At 41.7% G+C, this 19,085-nt stretch overlaps 1 protein-coding gene across 3 annotated transcripts; it reads left to right on the top strand.

The window, feature by feature from the left end:
• Positions 1 to 278: 278 nt before the first annotated feature.
• HTATIP2 (HIV-1 Tat interactive protein 2) lies at positions 279 to 18,704 on the top strand. 3 transcript variants are annotated; one of them, XM_008004300.3, is made up of 6 exons: positions 279 to 378; positions 862 to 1,057; positions 2,697 to 2,804; positions 11,893 to 12,030; positions 17,109 to 17,170; positions 17,910 to 18,704. In XM_008004300.3, the coding sequence occupies exons 2-6, from the start codon at positions 863 to 865 to the stop codon at positions 18,133 to 18,135; spliced, it is 729 nt and encodes a 242-aa protein (XP_008002491.1). In that variant the 5' UTR covers positions 279 to 378; position 862; the 3' UTR covers positions 18,136 to 18,704. The 3 variants fall into 3 exon arrangements, with proteins under 3 accessions (XP_008002491.1, XP_008002485.1, XP_008002477.1); XM_008004294.3 differs by having other exon boundaries at positions 335 to 426; XM_008004286.3 differs by having other exon boundaries at positions 343 to 537.
• The last annotated feature ends 381 nt before the right edge of the window (positions 18,705 to 19,085 follow it).

The following is a 19,085-nucleotide window of genomic DNA, read 5'->3' as shown; positions in this document are numbered from 1 at the left end:
TGTATGTAGGGATGGTGACACCCAAGAGAGGCTAGGAATAGGTTTGTTTTATTCCTGTTTGGGGTGGTTGGGTGGGCAGGGTTAAGTTTTTGACATGGTGAATTTGAGATGATAGCCAATATACAATTGACATTCCAGTTTGGGGGCCATTGAAGATCAAGTCTGGCAAGTCTATTAGCTGAGCGCAGCAGGTGAGGGAAAACGCGGGGAGAGGGTCCTTGCAGATTCCTGACTTAGGAAGGGTCGCGGCTCCGCGCACGTGCTCTCAGAGTCACCTTCCCCGCGCCTGTGAAGCTGCAGGGAGTTTGTCCCCAGGTCCCGCCCCTATGGGCAGGGCGAGGCAGCGTCGCCGCGAGGCCACCCGGAAGACCAAGCCGGGTAGGCACTGGCTCCGTCGCCTCCAACGCCCCGGGCCGACAAGGGAAGGTGGGATGCTCTGATGGCCGGGCCTGCGGCGCTGAGCGCGGCGGCGGCTGCTCTGGTGGCCGCCCTGCTTCTGCTGCGTCGTGAGGACCCGGGGCCGGGGGCTGGCCCCAGGTAACCCCTCCGTGTATGGGACCGAGCTGGGCCCGGTCTCCTGGCCGGGCCAGGGATACCGTGGGGGATGCCTAGTGGTGCCGGCAGCTTGTGGCACCTGGGCTTACCCTCCAGCTCGGGCCCCTTCCGATGGGTCGGCTGGCTCAGGTGCGGGGGATGGCCCGGGAGCCGCGCCCCGCACGTGAGTCAGCACTTTCCCCAGGGCCTGGACTGCGGAGAACAATATCCTCTTCCCGAACAGATAAACAGCCCTTGTTCCTTGGGGTAAAGACAGGCAGTCCCCTGACACCCTAAGATCGGCACCTGTCGATGTTATTTCCTCAGCATGGCCGAAACAGAAGCACTGTCGAAGCTTCGAGAAGACTTCAGGATGCAGAATAAATCCGTCTTTATTTTGGGCGCCAGCGGAGAAACCGGCAGAGCGCTCTTAAAGGAAATCCTGGAGCAGGGCCTATTTTCTAAAGTCACACTCATTGGCCGGAGGAAGCTCACCTTCAACGAGGAAGCATATAAAAATGTGGTGGGTATTTGAGCTGGGGCTCAAACGGACCCCCAGTGATTCTGCGAGGTGAACATATTTCACACCTAAAGGCTAAATACTGCCCTGCCAGTAGTGGGGGTAGTGAGAGGCCATCAAAACTTGGCCAAGATTGGTCTGTGAGGGTCCCTCCCAGAAGTCCGACTCCTGGATTGTAGCCCAGGTGTGCCTCCCTCCCGCTCATTGTGTGTTCTTGGGCAAAGCCCTTCTCTCCATCTGCAACCCTATAAAGCTGGATCTGAGTTGTAATGGGGGTGGGGCTGGTGAGACAGATGAGCACTGTTTTCAGGGTCATACAAGCTGGCTTCTAGAGGCAGCCCTGGTGACTTTGAGAATTTTCTCAGCCACTTTGGTGATTTTGTCAGCCTGCGCACTTCACACTAATATTGTCAGGGATTCTGAAACTGCTTTGCAGAGTGAGAAAGGTCTATGGCAGTGAAAGGTGGGGTTATTCACTTGCAAGAATTGGCCCTGCCTGACTTCCCAGACTTGTGTCTGTAAATCGAATATTCCCTTCACTCTAAGTTAAACTTTTTTTTTTTTTTTTGAGACAGAGTCTCACTCTGTTGCCCAGGCTGGAGTGCAGTGGCGTGATCTCGGCTCACCGCAAGCTCCGCCTCCTGGGTTCAAGCGATCCTCCTGCCTCAGCCTCCCAAGTAGCTGGGTCTACAGGCACCCACCACCACACCCGGCTAATTTTTTTTTTTTTTTTTTTTGTATTTTTAGTAGAGACGGGGTTTCACCGTGTTAGCCAGGATGGTCTTGATCTCCTGACCTCGTCATCAGCCCGCCTCGGCCTCCCAAAGTGCTGGGATTACAATGAAACCCTATTTTTCTTTAGTGTCATAGGCAGTGCCAGAAAAATTCTTTTCAGAGTTGACGGGAAGGATGGAAACCAACATTTTATCTGAATTCCTGCATGACAGGAATTTATCATGCTTTCTTTTTAAAGTTATACAGCAAACTTATAAGGTTAGATGGAGGTTCTTAAACTTTTGTGTGCATGAGAATTAAGGTGGGTGCTTGTTAAAAGTGCAGATTCTGATTCAGAGCTATTGGCGTGGGATGTAGGAATATGCCTTTTGGTCAAGCACTCCCTGACTAATTATAATGCAGATGGTTCATGGATTGGATTGAAGGAAAGATTATCACCCCCATTTTACAGCTGGAAAAAAAAAAAAAAAAAAAAAAGCTGTAGTGTCTGATGAATAACTTGCCCACAATTAACATGCCTAGTGTGTAGCAAGCCCAAGATTTGCAAGTAGGTCTTCTTTAAGATGCCAAACGCCATCTCTTCCCCTCACATCATACCTCAGTGGTCTCCTTGCTGGAAAGCTACACACAGTTCTTTTATTTTTCCAGAGAGAGATTATAATCGAACCTGACTTCAGAAATCTGGATCACCTCTAGTCCTCTTATAGAGACTGTGGACATATGTGTGTGTTGTTGATTTTCAATTGAGGCTGATGGCTTTTTGGTTGGAGAAAAGGAATTTGTGAAATTTGATATTAAGTGGACAGGCCTATCAGTAATGTTCTGTAACTTAGTCTTTAAATCTAGGGGGATTTTTGGTCTGTTGTTTAAATAACATGAAACTACACACAACTGTGTCCTTGCCTAGAACCAAGAAGTGGTGGACTTTGAAAAGCTGGAGGACTACGCTTCTGCCTTTCAAGGTCATGATGTTGGATTCTGTTGCCTGGGTACCACCAGAGCGAAAGCCGGCGCGGTAAGGAAGGCGTATGCTCTTTTCCCTTTTTGCTGGCCAGTAATATCAAGGATTCTTTTCTTGCTCGCTCTTTTTCTTTGTGCCTGTTGCAATGCTTAAATGTGAATAAACCCTTATTGTTTAAGATTCTATATGCTGCACTAACCTTGCTATCCTTTTCATAATACTAATAAGTTCATCTTTCAAAGTAATCTTTGAGTTCAGGCCCCAGTGCTGGAGACATCATAAATATTTACATGATTTTGCCTATTGTGAATATCGCTATCACTACATCCCCTGACTAAGGGAAACCATGATGTCTGAGTAAAACTAATTGGCTTATGCTGTTAATAATCAGCTTTTTTTCCCCTTAACAAATGTTTTAAATTTGAAATGTTCTCTCTCACTTGAGTGATTTGCTCCAACCTATTTTCATGTCAAGCTTTAAACTTCTGGAATAGAACATCAGAACCCAGGCACGATTCAACCAGCCTCCAGCGATGATTCAGCCTTCAGCGATGATTCAACCCCAGTGATGATTCAGTCTTTACTGACGCAAAACTCTTTTAACACACATTTTATTTTCTTTTTAATGGTGTTATAAATTGAGTCAGCTCCTGTCCAGAAGTTATAGTTTACTGCATGGTTAGAAGTCAGAGCTCACTACATGGATTCTGGGCAAATGTTAATGCAGGTACATCTTATTTAATTTATACTTTGACTATAGTTTATGCTTCTGGCAGAATTTACATGCTGGAGCTGAACAAACTTGCACATTCTGCATATGTATCCCAGAACTTAAAGTAAAATTTAAAAATATATAATAATAAATACATAAATAAAATAGAAGTGAAAAAAGTTAATAAATAAATAAAGTCGGTTAGCCCGGGCGCAGTGGTTCATGCCTGTAATCCCAGAAAAAACAAAACAAAACAAAAAATATATATATATATATATGACTATGACTCTGCCGTGGGAACTCTCCTTAGGTTTATAAACCAGGCCCTTTCACCTGAATCATTAAGGGAGCATATAGTGAAGAACTATTCATTTATACCAACCAAGTAGTTAGATTCAGATGTATTTCTCTGGGCCTCCTTGTGATGCAAAGAGTAATTCTATGTGTGCTTTCAATCGAGATGTATTTCCATATCTTCTGCAGTTCTGCATATCTATCCTGGAACATGGCTGGGATTTGAGCTCTGTGATGGGAACTATGGATTACAGAGAAGTTTGACTTTCCCAGGAAATGGCACATTATCTCTCCTAGAAAGGGTCATGTTCCTGCTTAACAGTGAGTGCAGTCTTTTCTGTCCCAGGCACAGTCACAAGCGGTGTGCCCTCCAAAAGCATTGAAAAACTTTTGTTCCAGGACACTGCAGGTTTGTCTCAAGTGCCAACCTGGTTTTGGTGGTGAGTCAGCAAAACAAAATGCTGCATTAGGCATAGAAGGGTTGATTTTCATGACATAAGGCAAATCTCATTATAGGGTGTGCCAGGGAAAAGTCTAAACTGCTTTCTGTGTTCAGACTGGGTAATGCAATTTTAATCACAGGAATTGTGTGTCTTTACTATCCAGAATTTTCTGTTTTAATGGGGTTGGTTCTCCACCTCTCAGACTATTCGATACCTTTTGTTCTCCTTTAAAATCAATTTGGAAAGATAAAAGTAATTAACTAGTAAGCAAGAATAGACTAATGAGCCTAGACTATTCACCTAGCTTAGAAATGAATTAGGACTTAAATGATTTAAGAGGTTAGTGGTGGAAAACAAGCTGGCACTTATACCAGAAAAGTGTTTTGTTTTTGTTTTGGGGGGCTTTATAAAAAACCAATTTGGACTAGGTACAATATAAAGTTGGGAGGTTGTGATAACTTTAGCCAATATGAAAGAGGTGACAGTTCGTAAGTGGCTAAGTAATAATAGTGTTTTAAGTGGGGGTTGTAGATTTCCAAGCTCATCCCAGCTGGTGTTCTGGGTCAGCAGCTCTTTTTGTAGAAAAGAGTTTGCTGGGTGGTTTATTGTATAAGTACTACAAAGCTAGTGGCAAACCTAGTGCGCTTCACTAGGGATTTTGTAATATTGCCTTAGCAATATATGGGTTTCCAGCAGAGAAACTTCAAGAAATTCAACGTTTTTGTCTCAGTATTGAGATCCTCTGGGTAGGTGGCTTATTTCTCTGTGATGTTCACTGTATTAGTTTGCTAGGGTTGCCATAACCCAAGTAGCTTAAACAACAGAAATATATTGTCTCACAGTTCTGGAGGCTAGAAGTCTGAGATCCAGGTCTCAGCAGGCTGGTCAGTGCTCTGAGGCTGAGCCCTTGAGTTTCAAGGCTCTCTCCTTGTCTTGTAGCTGGTAGCCTTCCTTCTCTTTGTGTCTGTTTACGTCGTGTTTTCCCTTAATACCTGTGTCTATGTCCACATTTTTCCTTTTTATAAGAACACTAGTCATACTGGATTAGGGACCACCCTATTTAGTATGATCTCAACTAATTACATCTGCAACGAACTTATTTCCAAATAAGGTCATATTCTGAGGTACTGGGGGTTAGGAGTTCAACATATACATTTTGGGGGGATATAATCCAACTCACAAAATTCAGTCTACTCAGGTTTCTATTGACACTGGGTCTAGGAAAAGGTCTATTACCTTTCTTCAGCTGTTTGGAAGACTATTTCCTTTAGCAGTAGCTGGGTAGATGCTAATTTTCCTTTTCATATTAACAGAACATAGTTGTTCAATCAATGTACTGGCTCCCTGACTTGGCCCTGATCCAGATCCACTGGATCAGAATCTCTGAATTTGGAAGCTTGGAATCTGTCTTTTTAGCAGGCTCCTTGGGAGATCCTGATGCAGTCAACCCTGTCCTTTTTGTTGAACCTGCTTTCAAGAGGCAGTGGGGTGTATTAATTCTCCTCAGTTGCTAGTTTTCTGGGTACTGTGGTCCTAGACAACCTTCATCTTGCTTTACTGAGTAACTTGTTTGCTAGTGAAGATTGAAATAGTCTTCAAAAACCAGATCTGTATTATCCTGGAGTGAAGCATAAAAACTTACAGATGCCAGTGAGAATAGTTCATTTCCCCTTATTTGTATCAAAAGAAGGATTTGATTAGTGAATTCAAGGTGGTTCGATGTGGTTTCACCTTTTCATTTGTCTCTTCACCTGGTAGTAGCAGGCTCCAGAAGTCCAGGTTCCTGTTTTCTGTTGAGTGGATGATGTCATTAATGTGATTAATGTGGTTACTGGGACATTTATTAGGCATCTCATGGCCCATCTCATTAGAATCTCATGGCTTCTGATTTGAATTATCTGCTCTTCTAATTCAGAGGTTTGCACTACAGTCTATGGGCCAAATACAGCCTGCCACCTGTTTTTGTACAGCCTGTAAGCTAAGAATGTCTTTATATTTTTAAATGGTTAAAAAATTCAAAAGAATAATGTCATACCATGTGAAAATATAAAAACTTCAAATTTTAGCCTTTATACATAAAGTAGTGTTGGGACACAGCCATGCTCATTACTTTATGTATTCTCTGTGGCTGCTTTTGTGCTATTAATATAATGGCAGAGCTATATAGTTGCAACAGAGGCCTGCAAAGCTAAAAATAGTTATTGTCTGATCCCTTACAGGAAAAGTTTGCCCACCCTTGTTCTAATCTCTGTTGTTTTATTTGATATCTAGGAGGGGGCTTGTGAAGTGGCGAGGTCCTAGCTGGTTCAAGGGACCTAGATCATAGGCCCTGTTTGGATGCCAAGTGGCTATGGAGTCTGGAGTTTGCTGGTTAGCTTTTGGAGGCCACTGCCTCCTTATCTGTCAGAGGGAGGTGATCAGTGAACCCACTTTCCTACTGCAAAATTCTTAAACATTTTTCCTTTTTTTTTTGAGACAGAGTCTCATTCCATCACCCAGACTGGAGTGCAGTTGTATGATTTCAGCTCAGTGCAGCAGTGCGATTTCGGTCACTGCAGCCTCGACCTACCCAGCTCAAGCAATCCTCCCACCTCAGCCTCCAAAGCAGCTGGGACCATAGGCACGCGCCACCATGACTGGCTAATTTTTGTATTTTTTTTTTTTTTTCTGTAGAGACAGGGTTTTGCCATGCTTCCCACCCAGGGTGGTCTTGAACTCCTGGTTCAAGTGATCTGCTTGCCTCAGCCTCCCAAGGTGCTGGGATTACCATGAGCCACTGCACCCGGCCTGCAAAATTCTTTGACTCTATGAAACACAGAAGAAAGAATGCCCCAATTGGAAAACTTTTTCAAGAACATATAGATTGACCCAGGAATCCTCACTATCTGCTTGATTTTATTTATCCAGAGGTCCTTCTCTAACCAAGATCTTTCTCCTACCATTGAACATCAAATATAGAGATGCCAGGACACAAACAAAAGGTGCCTCAGATTATACCATTTGGTGTTTGTCAGCATCTTTGTTTTCTGATCTAATTTATAGGGTTGGATTGAAAAGGGAGTGAAGGAGAAAGAACCTGAAGCAGAAATATGGCTGAGTGGGACCTTTACAGAATGATAGACCCACCCTTCTTGGAAAAAGATCCCCATGATTTACTTTTTTAGTAAATGAATTAATTTTTTAGAGACAGGGTCTCACTGTGTTGCCAAGGCTAGACTCAAATTCCTGGGATCAAGCGATCTTCTTACCTCAGCCTCGTGAGTTGCTGGGACCACAGACCATCGTGCCTGGCCCCATGACCTTCTTGAGTCGTTTAAATGTGCTCACTTGTCCTGTCAGTCAGCACTGAAATACTATACCTTGTTAGGATGAGTTGTTCTGAAGCCAGAGTGTTGTTTTTAGTTTTTAGGCACTGGTAAAGAAGAAATACTTAGTAGCTTTGGATTTTAGTGAGACTTAAGAGTCGTTGGAGAATTTGTTGCCTTTGATGTTGTGGAGCATATGAGGATATCTCTACTGAGCTTAGTATACTGTGTTTATTCTTTTTGAGAGGGTGCTGGGAAAGGACTTTATAGTGGCAACTTATTTAATGAATTCCTTTTTCTAGAAGGGACTCGGATTCCTAGCTTAGAGCAGGACACACTGGCTATGGAATCATAAAGACAGAATGACATATGGACTTAATACTCTCAGAAGAGATGTCTGTCCACATGGTTATGGAAACTAAGTACAGTTTTTCTAAAAATTGTGTTTCTGAGATATGAAGTAGCTTGTTTTAGTTATTTTTTCTGTTGTTTTTTAAATCAAACTATTGGAAAACAACAAAGGGCATGAATAAGATTTTTAGAGATCGCTTCTTTCATCTGTAAATAGAATCTTCCTCACTCCAGAGAAAACTGGTGTGTGATACCTCCTAGTCAGTCATCAGGACCCACGCTTCAGTTTGATTTTGAAGTCTTTGAAAGCTGTTGACCCTTTTTTTTTGAGTTTCATTCACCAGCTGAAAGGCCACGCCATCAGGGTGACGGAAGTGAAATTCAAAATTTAGTGTGCTTGGAAAAACGCGTATTTATAATCAGCTTGAAGGCTCAGAGGATTTGTGAAATCGTTTTGGATTAACAGCCATTGATTGCTAATAAAACAATATTTAGCTTTGTCCAGAGAACAGCAATGGAGAAAGGTATGGGCATCTTGTCAACAGGCCCCATTGAGCAGGGATGATGGGCTAAGTGTGGGGGTCTCTGCAGCAGCGTGGGTGCTCGTCCTTCAAGGAGCGGTTGTCCGTTGTTAGCGAGGCGGGTGAAAGGAAGGACGCCAGAGTCTGATGGCTGGGGTAGTATTGATGTGCCTTAGCTGACTAATCAGATTGAAAAAGTCCCATGGTATTTATGTCACTTTAATTTTCATCAAACAATTGGAGACGACAGCACTCTATTAAGGAGAGGTTGATCCAGAACTAAAGCCAAATAAATTAGGGTCTCAGTTTAATCAAATTATCCTTTTACTGGCTCTGGATTAAGTGAGAGAGACAGCGTCGGTCCGGAGACTTGTGATTGGCTGAATCTTTCCCTTATTTTTAAAGAAACGGATGAAAGAAAAAGTATTTTAACAGATGACTATAATAATCCCTCCAATCAATCTTGCTAAAACAACAACAACAACAAAAAACTGAATTTATTTCACTAGTCAACTGTGTCATTATGTTGTGAATAACTAACCTGTCATTAAAATCAGAGTTCTGGTGAACTGGCATGAGGGGAAGAAACAGATGTGGAAGAAAAATTTAGTGTTTTAGCATTTTTCTATGTAATTTTGGGCTGTTTCTCTTGGCACACTTTCAGCACATCTAAAGTCTCAATTTGGAGATGGCTCTGAGGGTAATCACCTCTCTTAGGATGTGCTGAGTATTAAAATTGGTTTGCTTTACACGGATTTTAAAAGCAACAGCATGAATTTGAGTCTGTATATAGACAGCTTGGCAAGTCTGTTGTTTAGGATTGAATGTCAAAGTATACAACAAAAAGTATACAAAAGGAGATGGTGATGACTCGTGAGTAAAGAGGTAAGTTTACTTACCCATAAACTAGTTTACCCATAAACTAAGGTAGAAAAAGTAAGGCAGAAAAAGTTTACTTACCCATAAACTAGTTTACCCATAAACTAAGGTAGAAAAAGTAAGGCAGAAAAATAACACTGTCTTCCAGGTGGTGGATATAGTTAAAAATGTACTTGTGAGTGATGGGAAAGGAGGATGAGGAAGGCTTTTATAGTAATGGTAATGTTCTATTTCTTGATCTGGGAACTGGTAGCAGAGCATGTTCAGTTTATGAAAATTTATTGAGCTCTATACTTATGTTTACTTTTATGATACACTTCCATGCAAAGTTAAAAAATCTGCATGGGCCTATTGTTTTAAAATTGAAGTCTATATTAGTTTCCTATTGCTGCTTTAGTAAATTCCTCAAATTTAGCAGCCTAAGACAATACAAATTTATCATCTTAGAAGTCTGACATGGGTTTCCCTGAGATAAAATCAAGGTGTTGACAGAGCTGCATTCCTTTCTGGGAGGCTGTAGGAGAGAAACCATTTCCATACCTTTTTCAGCTTCTAGAGGCTGCCCCTCATTCCTTGGCCTGTGGTCCTCTACCCATCCTCAAGGCCAGCAACGTGGTAGCCAAGCCCTTCTTACGTTGCATCACTCCAACGTCCTCTTCTGCCTTGCTCTTTTACTTTTAAGGGCCCTTGTGATTACATTGAGCCCACGTGGATAATTCAGACTAATCTCTCTGTTTCAAGGTCAGCTGATTAGCACCCTAATTCTAAACACTGCATTTCTAAAACACTGAATTTCTCTTCCACATCTATTTCTACCCCTCATGCCAGTTCACTAGAACTCTGATTTTAATAATGGGTTCATTACAACAAAATCACACAGTTGACTAGTGAAATAAATTCAGTTTTTTTTTGTTGTTGTTGTTTTGGCATGATTCATCTTGCTCCTGCCTAAATACCATTTGCGATGGAATTCCCCCTTGTCATGTAACCTTACATATTCACAAAGATTAGGACATGGGCATCTCTGAGGGACCATTATTCTGCCTACCGTAATTACGGATTAGTCATTTTCATCAGCAAGAGAGTAGGTGATAAAAAGGAACATGGGTACAGCGAAAAGAGCACTGCAGTCTGCTCTCAGCTCTCCCACTTCCCAGCTAGCAGTTCACCCGCCCACTGGACCTTGGTTCCCCTCTACATCGTGAGGGGACTGGATGTGATATTTCCCAAGGTACCTTTTAACATTCTATGAAAGATACACATCGTCCTACCAAATAGAACATTTAGAATCAGTAACTACTGCGGAGCAAATTTTTAATTAAAAAAAAAATCAGGCCGGGCGTGGTGGCTCATGCCTATAATCCCAGCACCTTGGAAGGCCAAGGCAGGCGGATCATCTGAGGTCAGGAGTTCAAGACCAGCCTGTCTAACACAATGAAACCCTGTTTCTACTAAAATACAAAAATTAGCCAGACACAGTGGCGTGTGTCTATAATCCCAGCTAGTTAGGAAGCTGAGGCAGGAGAATTGCTTGAACTCAGGAGGCAGAGGTTGTGGTGAGTGGAGCTCACACCACTGCCCTCCAGCCTGGGTGACAGAGCAAGACTCCGTCTCAATCAACCAATCACTGGGGCAGTAGTCCAGTCTTCAGATTTGGAATTCCTACTACTCTAAGACCTCATTCTGTAATTGTGACTACCTATGAAGTTCAGCTTCAACAGACTTTAGACTTCTCTTCAGCTGTCTTGGGTTTGAAGATGCCAGAATTTATAGTGATCTCGAGAGACTGTTACTCCATGGAATTCCCTTTTCTGGGTAAAGGTGCATGTTTTTCAGTTAGGCCCTGGAAGTGAGTCTATATTTTGTTATTTGTGTCATTCTCTTCCCTCCCCCTTTTATTGCCACTTAGTTCTGTTTTTTACTGACCGGATTTACCTTTTCTCTGCTTTCATTGGATTTTTGTTTATTCATTTTTAGAGCATCTACTATATGCTGGACATGTGCTGATGATGCTGAGAGATGAATTAAGAAAAAAGACCCAGCCACCGCTCTCACTGGACTGAATCTAGCTAGACTGGGTGTCTCCAAACATTTTTGATTAGAGACCCATTAATAAAATAATTTGAGGATGCATACCTTACTAATATGTGAGGTACATTGTAAAGCATACACAAAAATTGGGAATTAAATAGACTTTGTTCTCTTAGTGCCTGGGGAGTGTCCTCACCCATACTCGGAGACCCTACCACATTAGAATTGACACAGAAAACAGAGAGGAGTGTAAAGTTGTAAAGTTATTAAGACAAAAAAAAAATGTCTGGCTTAAAAGTAGTTTCTCAGCGTGATCTTATTGTTTCCTTTGTTCTTTGCAGATTTGTTTGGTGTCTGTGTTTCAGTGTCATTGTCCTTGTTTCCTTATTGCAGTCCAGCCTTGCTGCTAAAGCTGGTATGTCTATCTGGAGGATCAGACCTGGAGCCTTTCCCAGGGTCTAAGCCTGACTTTCATGTATTGCTTGGACACATTTTATTTAGATCTCTATCCCTCCAGGCCTCCCAGCCTGCTACCCAAGCTAAGTAGTAATCTTGAAGATGAACTTGCTGCTTTTTGGAAATAACTCATGTTCTTTTCCCCTTTAGGAGGGATTTGTTCGTGTTGACCGAGATTATGTGCTGAAGTCTGCAGAGCTGGCAAAAGCTGGAGGGTGCAAACATTTCAACTTGGTATCCTCTAAAGGAGCTGATAAATCAAGCAATTTTTTATATCTACAAGTTAAGGTTTGTGCAAGTTTCTGTCTTTCATACACTTTGGAGAAGCCTACCTATTTGGCAGTACTAAAGAATATAAAATATTATATAATACAAAAAAATCAATACATCATATTATGCATTTGTATGGCTATGGGACTGCAGGAATATATTTAGTAAACACGAATGATTTGAAAAATAATTTCCAATGTCTTCCTCTCTATTAATTATCCAGCAATAAATGGAATGAGATATGGTGTCTCCAGCCTTGACTGTCAGCATGGCAACTTAGCATTGGAAGAGACTTGGAGGCAGTGATTCTTAAACTTTTCTGTCAGTTTCTCCAATGATTGAGAGGAAAGAAGAGCTTGTATTTGTCTAGAGATTTGGAGACATCTATCCTGAAGCAGTATTCTAGTTATAAGACTGGAGTGCAGTGGCATGATCTTGGCTCACTGCAGCCTCTTTCCCCCCAAGCAGCTGGGACTACAGGCATGAGCCGACATGCTTGGCTAATTTTTGTATTTTTGGTAGAGATGGGGTTTCGCCATGTTGCCCAGGCTGGTCTCAAACTCCTGAGTTCAAGCGATCCGCCCATCTCAGACTCCCAAAGTGCTGGGATTACAGGCGGGAGCCACTGTGTCTGGCCTCAACTTTCTTAAAAGTCTTACGTTTTCTCTTTTAAAAATTTATGCACATTTTGCTATTCTTAGTGCTATACATATCCCTGTTTATTTTAATTTAAAAGGTTTCTATTAACCTACCTTTGAGTTAAATTGATGCTGCTGGAAGATAGGCATGGCTTTGTCTTTGTGTGCCTCCCAGTGCACCCCAGGTGCCCACAGTTTAAGCAGCAGAGCCACAGAGGTCATTCAGTCATAGACTTTTCCTATGTGAAGTCCCTTTACAGAAGTTCATCTCGCTTCTGCTTAAATATCTCCAGCACTACAGAGATTACTATCTTATTAGCCAACTTTTTGTATTTTGGGTCAGATCTACTTGTCCAAAAGTCTTTAACTTGAAGTGAAATTTATTGCTATGTAAATGCTAATTGTTATCAGTTCTGTCTTTTAAAATAACCAAAGCAAGTCCAGTCTTTCTTTTGCATTGTAGTTTTTAAGACGTTTGGAGATTATGGCCTCCTTAATCGTATGTTTCCCAGGCATCACACCTTTAAGTCCTTGCACCATTCTTTATAGGTTCCTGTGTCTAGCTCCTTCATGACTGCATCACTTTGCTGAGGGTGAACTTTGCAGTGATATTATACTGGAACTGCAGTGGGAGTACTATTCACGCTCTGGACACTATGTGTTTTTAAAAATAAGATATAAGATTGTTACTATTTTACCAAACATGCTTATTAGGTTGTTGGCCCATGATCAGCCTGTAATAATAAAAATTTCCAGATTTTCTTCACATGGCTAATAGCTGAGCCATATCTCACCTATCCTAAAATAGTATTTTGAACCAGATGAAGATCAGTGAGCCACCAATGAAATTACATGAAGAATGGAAAAGTTTCCACTTAATTGTCAGAGTTTAGAACAATTCTTAAAAGGAAAAAAGTCTGGTTTTCTTTTTTTTAGAATCAGTCTTGCTCTGTCACCCAGGTTGAAGTTCAGTGGCATGGTCACAAATCACTACAACCTCAAATTCCTGGGCTCAAGTGATCTCCAGTCTAAACCTCCCGAGTAGCTGGGACTACAGGCATGAGGCACCAGGCCCAACTTGTTTTTCAAAATACTGACACATGTGGGTTCTGAGAAAGGTTACCAAATAGGACTTTTGCTCTCATTAGCAGGATCAACATTTATACCTTTTAGGAAAGAAAATATACGTAAGATATTTCCTCGTTGTTAAAGATAAAGGCATTACTACTGACTCATTGGGTTATAATAATGATTCAACCAGATTTTTTAAAAAAATAGCTAACATTAAATGATCCAGGCAGTGTTCTGAGGGCTTTTATGTGCATGTATGTGGAAACAGGTACTGTGATATTAAGACCACCAGCTGTTGACTGGGCACGGTGGCTCACGCCTGTAATTCCAGCACTTTGGGAGGCCGAAACGGGAAGATCACTTGAGGCTGAGAGTTTGAAACCAGTCTGGGAAACATGGCAAAACACTGTCTGTACTAAAAATACAAAAATTAACTGGCACAGTGGCATACGCCTTTAATCCCAGCTACTCGGGAGGCTGAGGCAGGAGAATTGCGTGAAGCCAGGAGGCAGAAGCTGCAGTGAACTGAGATCACATCACTGCACTCCAGCATGGGGACAGAGTGAGACTCTGTCTCAAAAACAAAACAAAACAAAAATAACAACAAAAAGAACACCAGCTGTTAAGCGGCAAAGCTAGAGTTTGAACCGAGGCTGTATGATTCCAAGGCCTATGCCGCTAGCCATTATGTAATGAATAGCTTTTGTCACTAATACATGCAAAAGGGACCCAGCAGAGATTGGACCATGACAGAGCCTCAGCAAATATTAAGGCCAATACAACAGAAAGACACTTCTGATTTCACTGCAATTGGCCTGTATTACCTGCAGTCTGGGATTATGAATTAGATTAATAAAGGACAGAAATGACAACCAAATGATCCGGCCCAGAATGACGCTGAACAATATGTAATTGCTTTTACAATTTGGAAAGATTATCTTTCCGAAATAATCCTTCAACTACTGTGTATAACATTCCTAGTATTTATTGCTTATTTTCTCAGTTTCCATGTGTGTATGAACTCCCCGCTCCCACCCAATTTTAGAAACTCCCTTATTCTTTAGGAACATTTATTCTACTCAATGATGTTTCCATTGCATTCATTCATGGTGGGCCAGCTCTGGGGGCCTGGATCAATCATGTGTTTTATGGGCACTCTGCTGGTGCTATGGGGAGACGTGTCAGGATGTGGAGCCCAGAGTACTGGATGGGTTTCACGTCCTCTGTTCTCAGGGTTGATAAGCTTTGGTTTCCTCATCTGTTCAGGGTGAAGGTACATTTTCCAGACATGTGACATTTTATTATTGGGTATCATCCTTGACCTTAAGGAGTTTGTAATCTGCTTATACTGGGGGATTACCAAAGACACCACCAAGTTTGGTAATTCACTAGAAAGTTTCACAGGACCCAGGATATAGTCTTACTCACAGCTAAAACTTATCGCATTGAAAGGATATAGAGCAAAATCTGCAAAGGGAAAAGGTGTGTGGGGTGAAGTCTGGAGGAAAGTAGGTACGAGCTTCCAAGAGGCCTCCCCATAGAGCTTGCACAGGATGTGCTTAATTTCTCCAGCGATGAATGTTTTCTGCCAGAGAAACTCATCTGAACCTAGGAATGCAGGGTTTTTATGGGAGCCAGTTACATAGGCACATTGGCCTAGCAAAATTGCAGACCTCCAGAAGAAAGGCAAGTTTTCAGCATAAACCACATTGTTTGTACAGACAGTTTAGGCATAGTACCTTACCCTTATCAGATAGGGAATGGTGGAAACACACCCAAAATCCAAGTTTGCAAGCACAAGCCAGGGGCCAACCTTGCAACAAGCCTTTCTAAGGATAGCAGTCTCAGCCTGCTATGGTATCTCTTTTATGCACATTGCTAATAGAGACAAAACAAATCTTTTAAAAAGCTAAGAAATGTGTGTCCACATAAAAACTTGTGTATGACTGTTCATAGCAGCATTATTTACAATGGCCAAAGAATGGGAACAACCTAGATGGCCATCGACTGATGAATAGATGAATAAAATGAGATATATTCATGCAATAGAATATTATTCAGCTATAAAAAGAAATGATACACACTACAACATGGGTGAACCTTGAAAATATTATGCTAAGTGTGAGGAAACAGTCACAAAAGGCCATAACTTATATGATTCCATTTATATGAAATGCCCAGAATAGGCAAATCCATGGAGATAGAAGGTAGACTAGTGGTTGACTAGGTCCCCAGAGAACAGGGTATGGGGAGTGACTGCTAATGATATGGGATTTCTTTTCAGGGTGATGAAATATTTTAAAACTTAGATTGTGATGAAGGTTGCACAGTTCTGTGTATATACTAAAAACCACCTATTAAAAAAAAAGAATGGCCAAGCGCGGTGGCTTACGCCTGTAATTCCAGCACTTTGGGAGGCTTAGGCGGGTGGATCACTTGAGGTCTGGAGTTCGAGACCAGCCTGGCCAACATGGTGAAACCCCATCACTACTAAAAATACAAAAATTAGCCAGGCATAATGGCAGATGCCTGTAATCCCAGCTACTCAGGAGGCTGAGGCAGGAGAATCGCTTGAACGCGGGAGGTGGAGGTTGCAGTGAGACGAGATCACACCCTTGCACTCCAGCCTGGGCAACATGGTGAGACTCCATCACAAAATAAATACATTAATTAATTAATTAATTAATTTAAAAATTAAAAAAAAGAAAAAGATATTTAAAAATAGCTACTTAAACGTCTGCGATGAGACAGGTTAAGTGCCAGTTAGGTGGTACACATAGGCGAAGAAGGAGGCATGCGTGACTGTGTGGTAGTTCACAGGCCTTTGGAAGTGCCTGTGGGCTGAGCTCCTCGGGCACTTTGTTTCTAGAGATGCCTGCCATGAAAATGCATGCTTTATTTAACAAATTAGGTTTAAAGCATCATTTAGATATAATCTGTCTTGAAATTTTGTGGGGTTTAAGAAGTGAGTAATATGGTGGGTCTATGGTTTTCTGACCCACTTGGAACTACCTATAAACCAAAAAAAGGTTAGTGTCTGCCAGCATGCAGCATGAATTCTGGACTAAAGAGAGGATATTCTTTTATGGTTGTACTAACATATTACTTACTCTTTCTGAACCTGTTTTAATATTAATAAAGTGAGAGGACTGACTATACAGCCATTCACTCATTTAGTGGATCTTTTAAATGCAAGACTATGTATCAGCATTAAATGATCTCTTCCTTAATTTCCCAGACTCCTTGGAACCTAAAATTCTAGATAAGGATATTTTGAGTCTTGAGACCTGCAAAAGCAGATTACCTTCAAAACCACAAATTATTCTTAAACTTCACACAGGTGAGCTAGTCTTGATTAAATATTAAAAATGTGGTTTTTCTTAATAGGGAGAAGTGGAAGCCAAGGTTGAAGAATTAAAATTTGATCGTTACTCTGTATTTAGGCCTGGGTAAGTATAGTATTTATACTGAATGAGAGTATGCCACTGTAGGTTAATCCCTAGATGCTAATTTTTCATTTGGAAAGGCTGACAACTGAAATATCTAAGATATGAAAGACATTGGCTAGAGGTGTATTGCTTCTCTGAAGGACACACCTTTTTGCTTAGAAAAAAAGGGTAGATGTTGGGGCCTGCTCCAGAATAGTCCAGAACTTCCTAGACAGCATTTGCTGCCTTCTTAAATCCTCTTCATGCACCAAATAAAACATTAAATCTACTCTATTAGTCTGCTCGGGTTGCCATAACAGGATACCACACAGATTGGGTGGCTTAAACAACAGAAATGTATTTTCACACAGTCTGAAGATTGGAAGTCCAAGATCAAGGTGCCGTCAGGGTTGGTGTCTGGTGAGGCCTCTTTTCCTGGCTGGCAGACAGCCCACCTTCTGGCAGTATCCTCACATGGCCTTTCTTCTTTATGTATGCAGAGAGAGAGACCTCTGATGTCTCTTCCTCTTATGGGGACCCCAGTCCCATCACACTAGTCCTGTTCCATCCTTAAGACCTCATTTAACCTTAATTACTTCCCTTAGTGCCTTATCTTCAAATAGAGACACATTGGGGGTTAGGGCTTCAACATTAGAATTTTGAGGGGATATAGTTTGGTCCATAATGCCCACTGTGGTCTCAGTGCAATTTACCACCTCTTCCTCTGCTTTTCTTTCTTTTTTTTTAATTTTTATTTTAGAGTTCTGTTATGTGATAGGCAAGAGTCTCGCCCAGGTGAATGGTTGGTTAGAAAGTTCTTTGGCTCCTTACCAGAATCTTGGGCTAGTGGGCAATCTGTGCCCTTGGTGACTGTGGTTAGAGCAATGCTGAACAATGTGGTGAGACCAAGCGACAAGCAGATGGAACTGCTGGAGAACAAGGCCATCCATGACCTGGGGAAAGCACATGGCTCTCTCAAGCCATGACCACACTGGAGAAATGGTTTTTATTGTCAGCCTTAACACCCATCACCAAATCAGTAATTTCAGGGTCTAAAAAAAGTCCGCATATTTTAGCTTTGTTGTTTTACTATCCTCAGGCATCCATTCCAATCAAGAAATGATGGTGCTCTGAATCAGTGGTTCAGAGCCTGGTTATACATATAGATCCTCAGCGAGCTTTGGAAAAATAAAGATGTTAGCCGTATCTCAAACTTGAATCAAAATTTCTGGGGTGTGGGCAGAATAATCTGTAATTTTCTTTGTTTATACTTCCCCTGATGCCACTGGTTCTGATGCCACTGGTTGGGGGGCCTGCTTTGAAGTGCTTGTCTGCAGAGTCACAGCAGCCGGGAAAACCCGTGACCATGCAAATGAGCTCTGCTCTAAAATTGTTGACATTCACGTCTCTGGGTTACAAAAGTGCTAATTCACTACATGTAATTGTGTAAGTAAACATTGTGCCTTTACTACTTCTTTATGTAATAGAAATAATAGACCTAAGCTTATATAATACATGGGGAGGATTAAATAAAGGAATAAAGATAAATTGACAACTCCTGGGTGCCTCTTAGATTGCTTGAAAATGCCCATGTAGTAGTGGTAATATGCAGCATTTCAGCCTATGGGGTGATAAAATAGCAGCTAATATTTACCAAATGCTTGCTAAGTACCAGTCTTTACATGTATTATCTGTGCTTTAAACCCCTTATAAACCATCCTTATAAAGTGATACTATCATGATCTTCATATCTTAGATGGGGAAATGAGATTACTGTGGTTAAGTGCCTTGCTCAAGAGTCCAAAGCTGAAGAACTGAAGCAAAGAAATGGCAGAGTTAGGATTCTAACCCAGGTCTGCCTGATCCCACAGATTCCACAGATGGTGTTTTTAAGCACCCTGCAAGAGCACTCTGTTCCTGTGTATTTCCAGGTAGT

This window comes from Chlorocebus sabaeus, chromosome 1, assembly GCF_047675955.1.
Source record: "Chlorocebus sabaeus isolate Y175 chromosome 1, mChlSab1.0.hap1, whole genome shotgun sequence".
Lineage (NCBI taxonomy): Eukaryota > Metazoa > Chordata > Mammalia > Primates > Cercopithecidae > Chlorocebus > Chlorocebus sabaeus.
The sequence above is the reverse complement of the archived record's forward strand: the minus strand, read 5'-3'. Positions and strand labels throughout refer to the sequence as shown.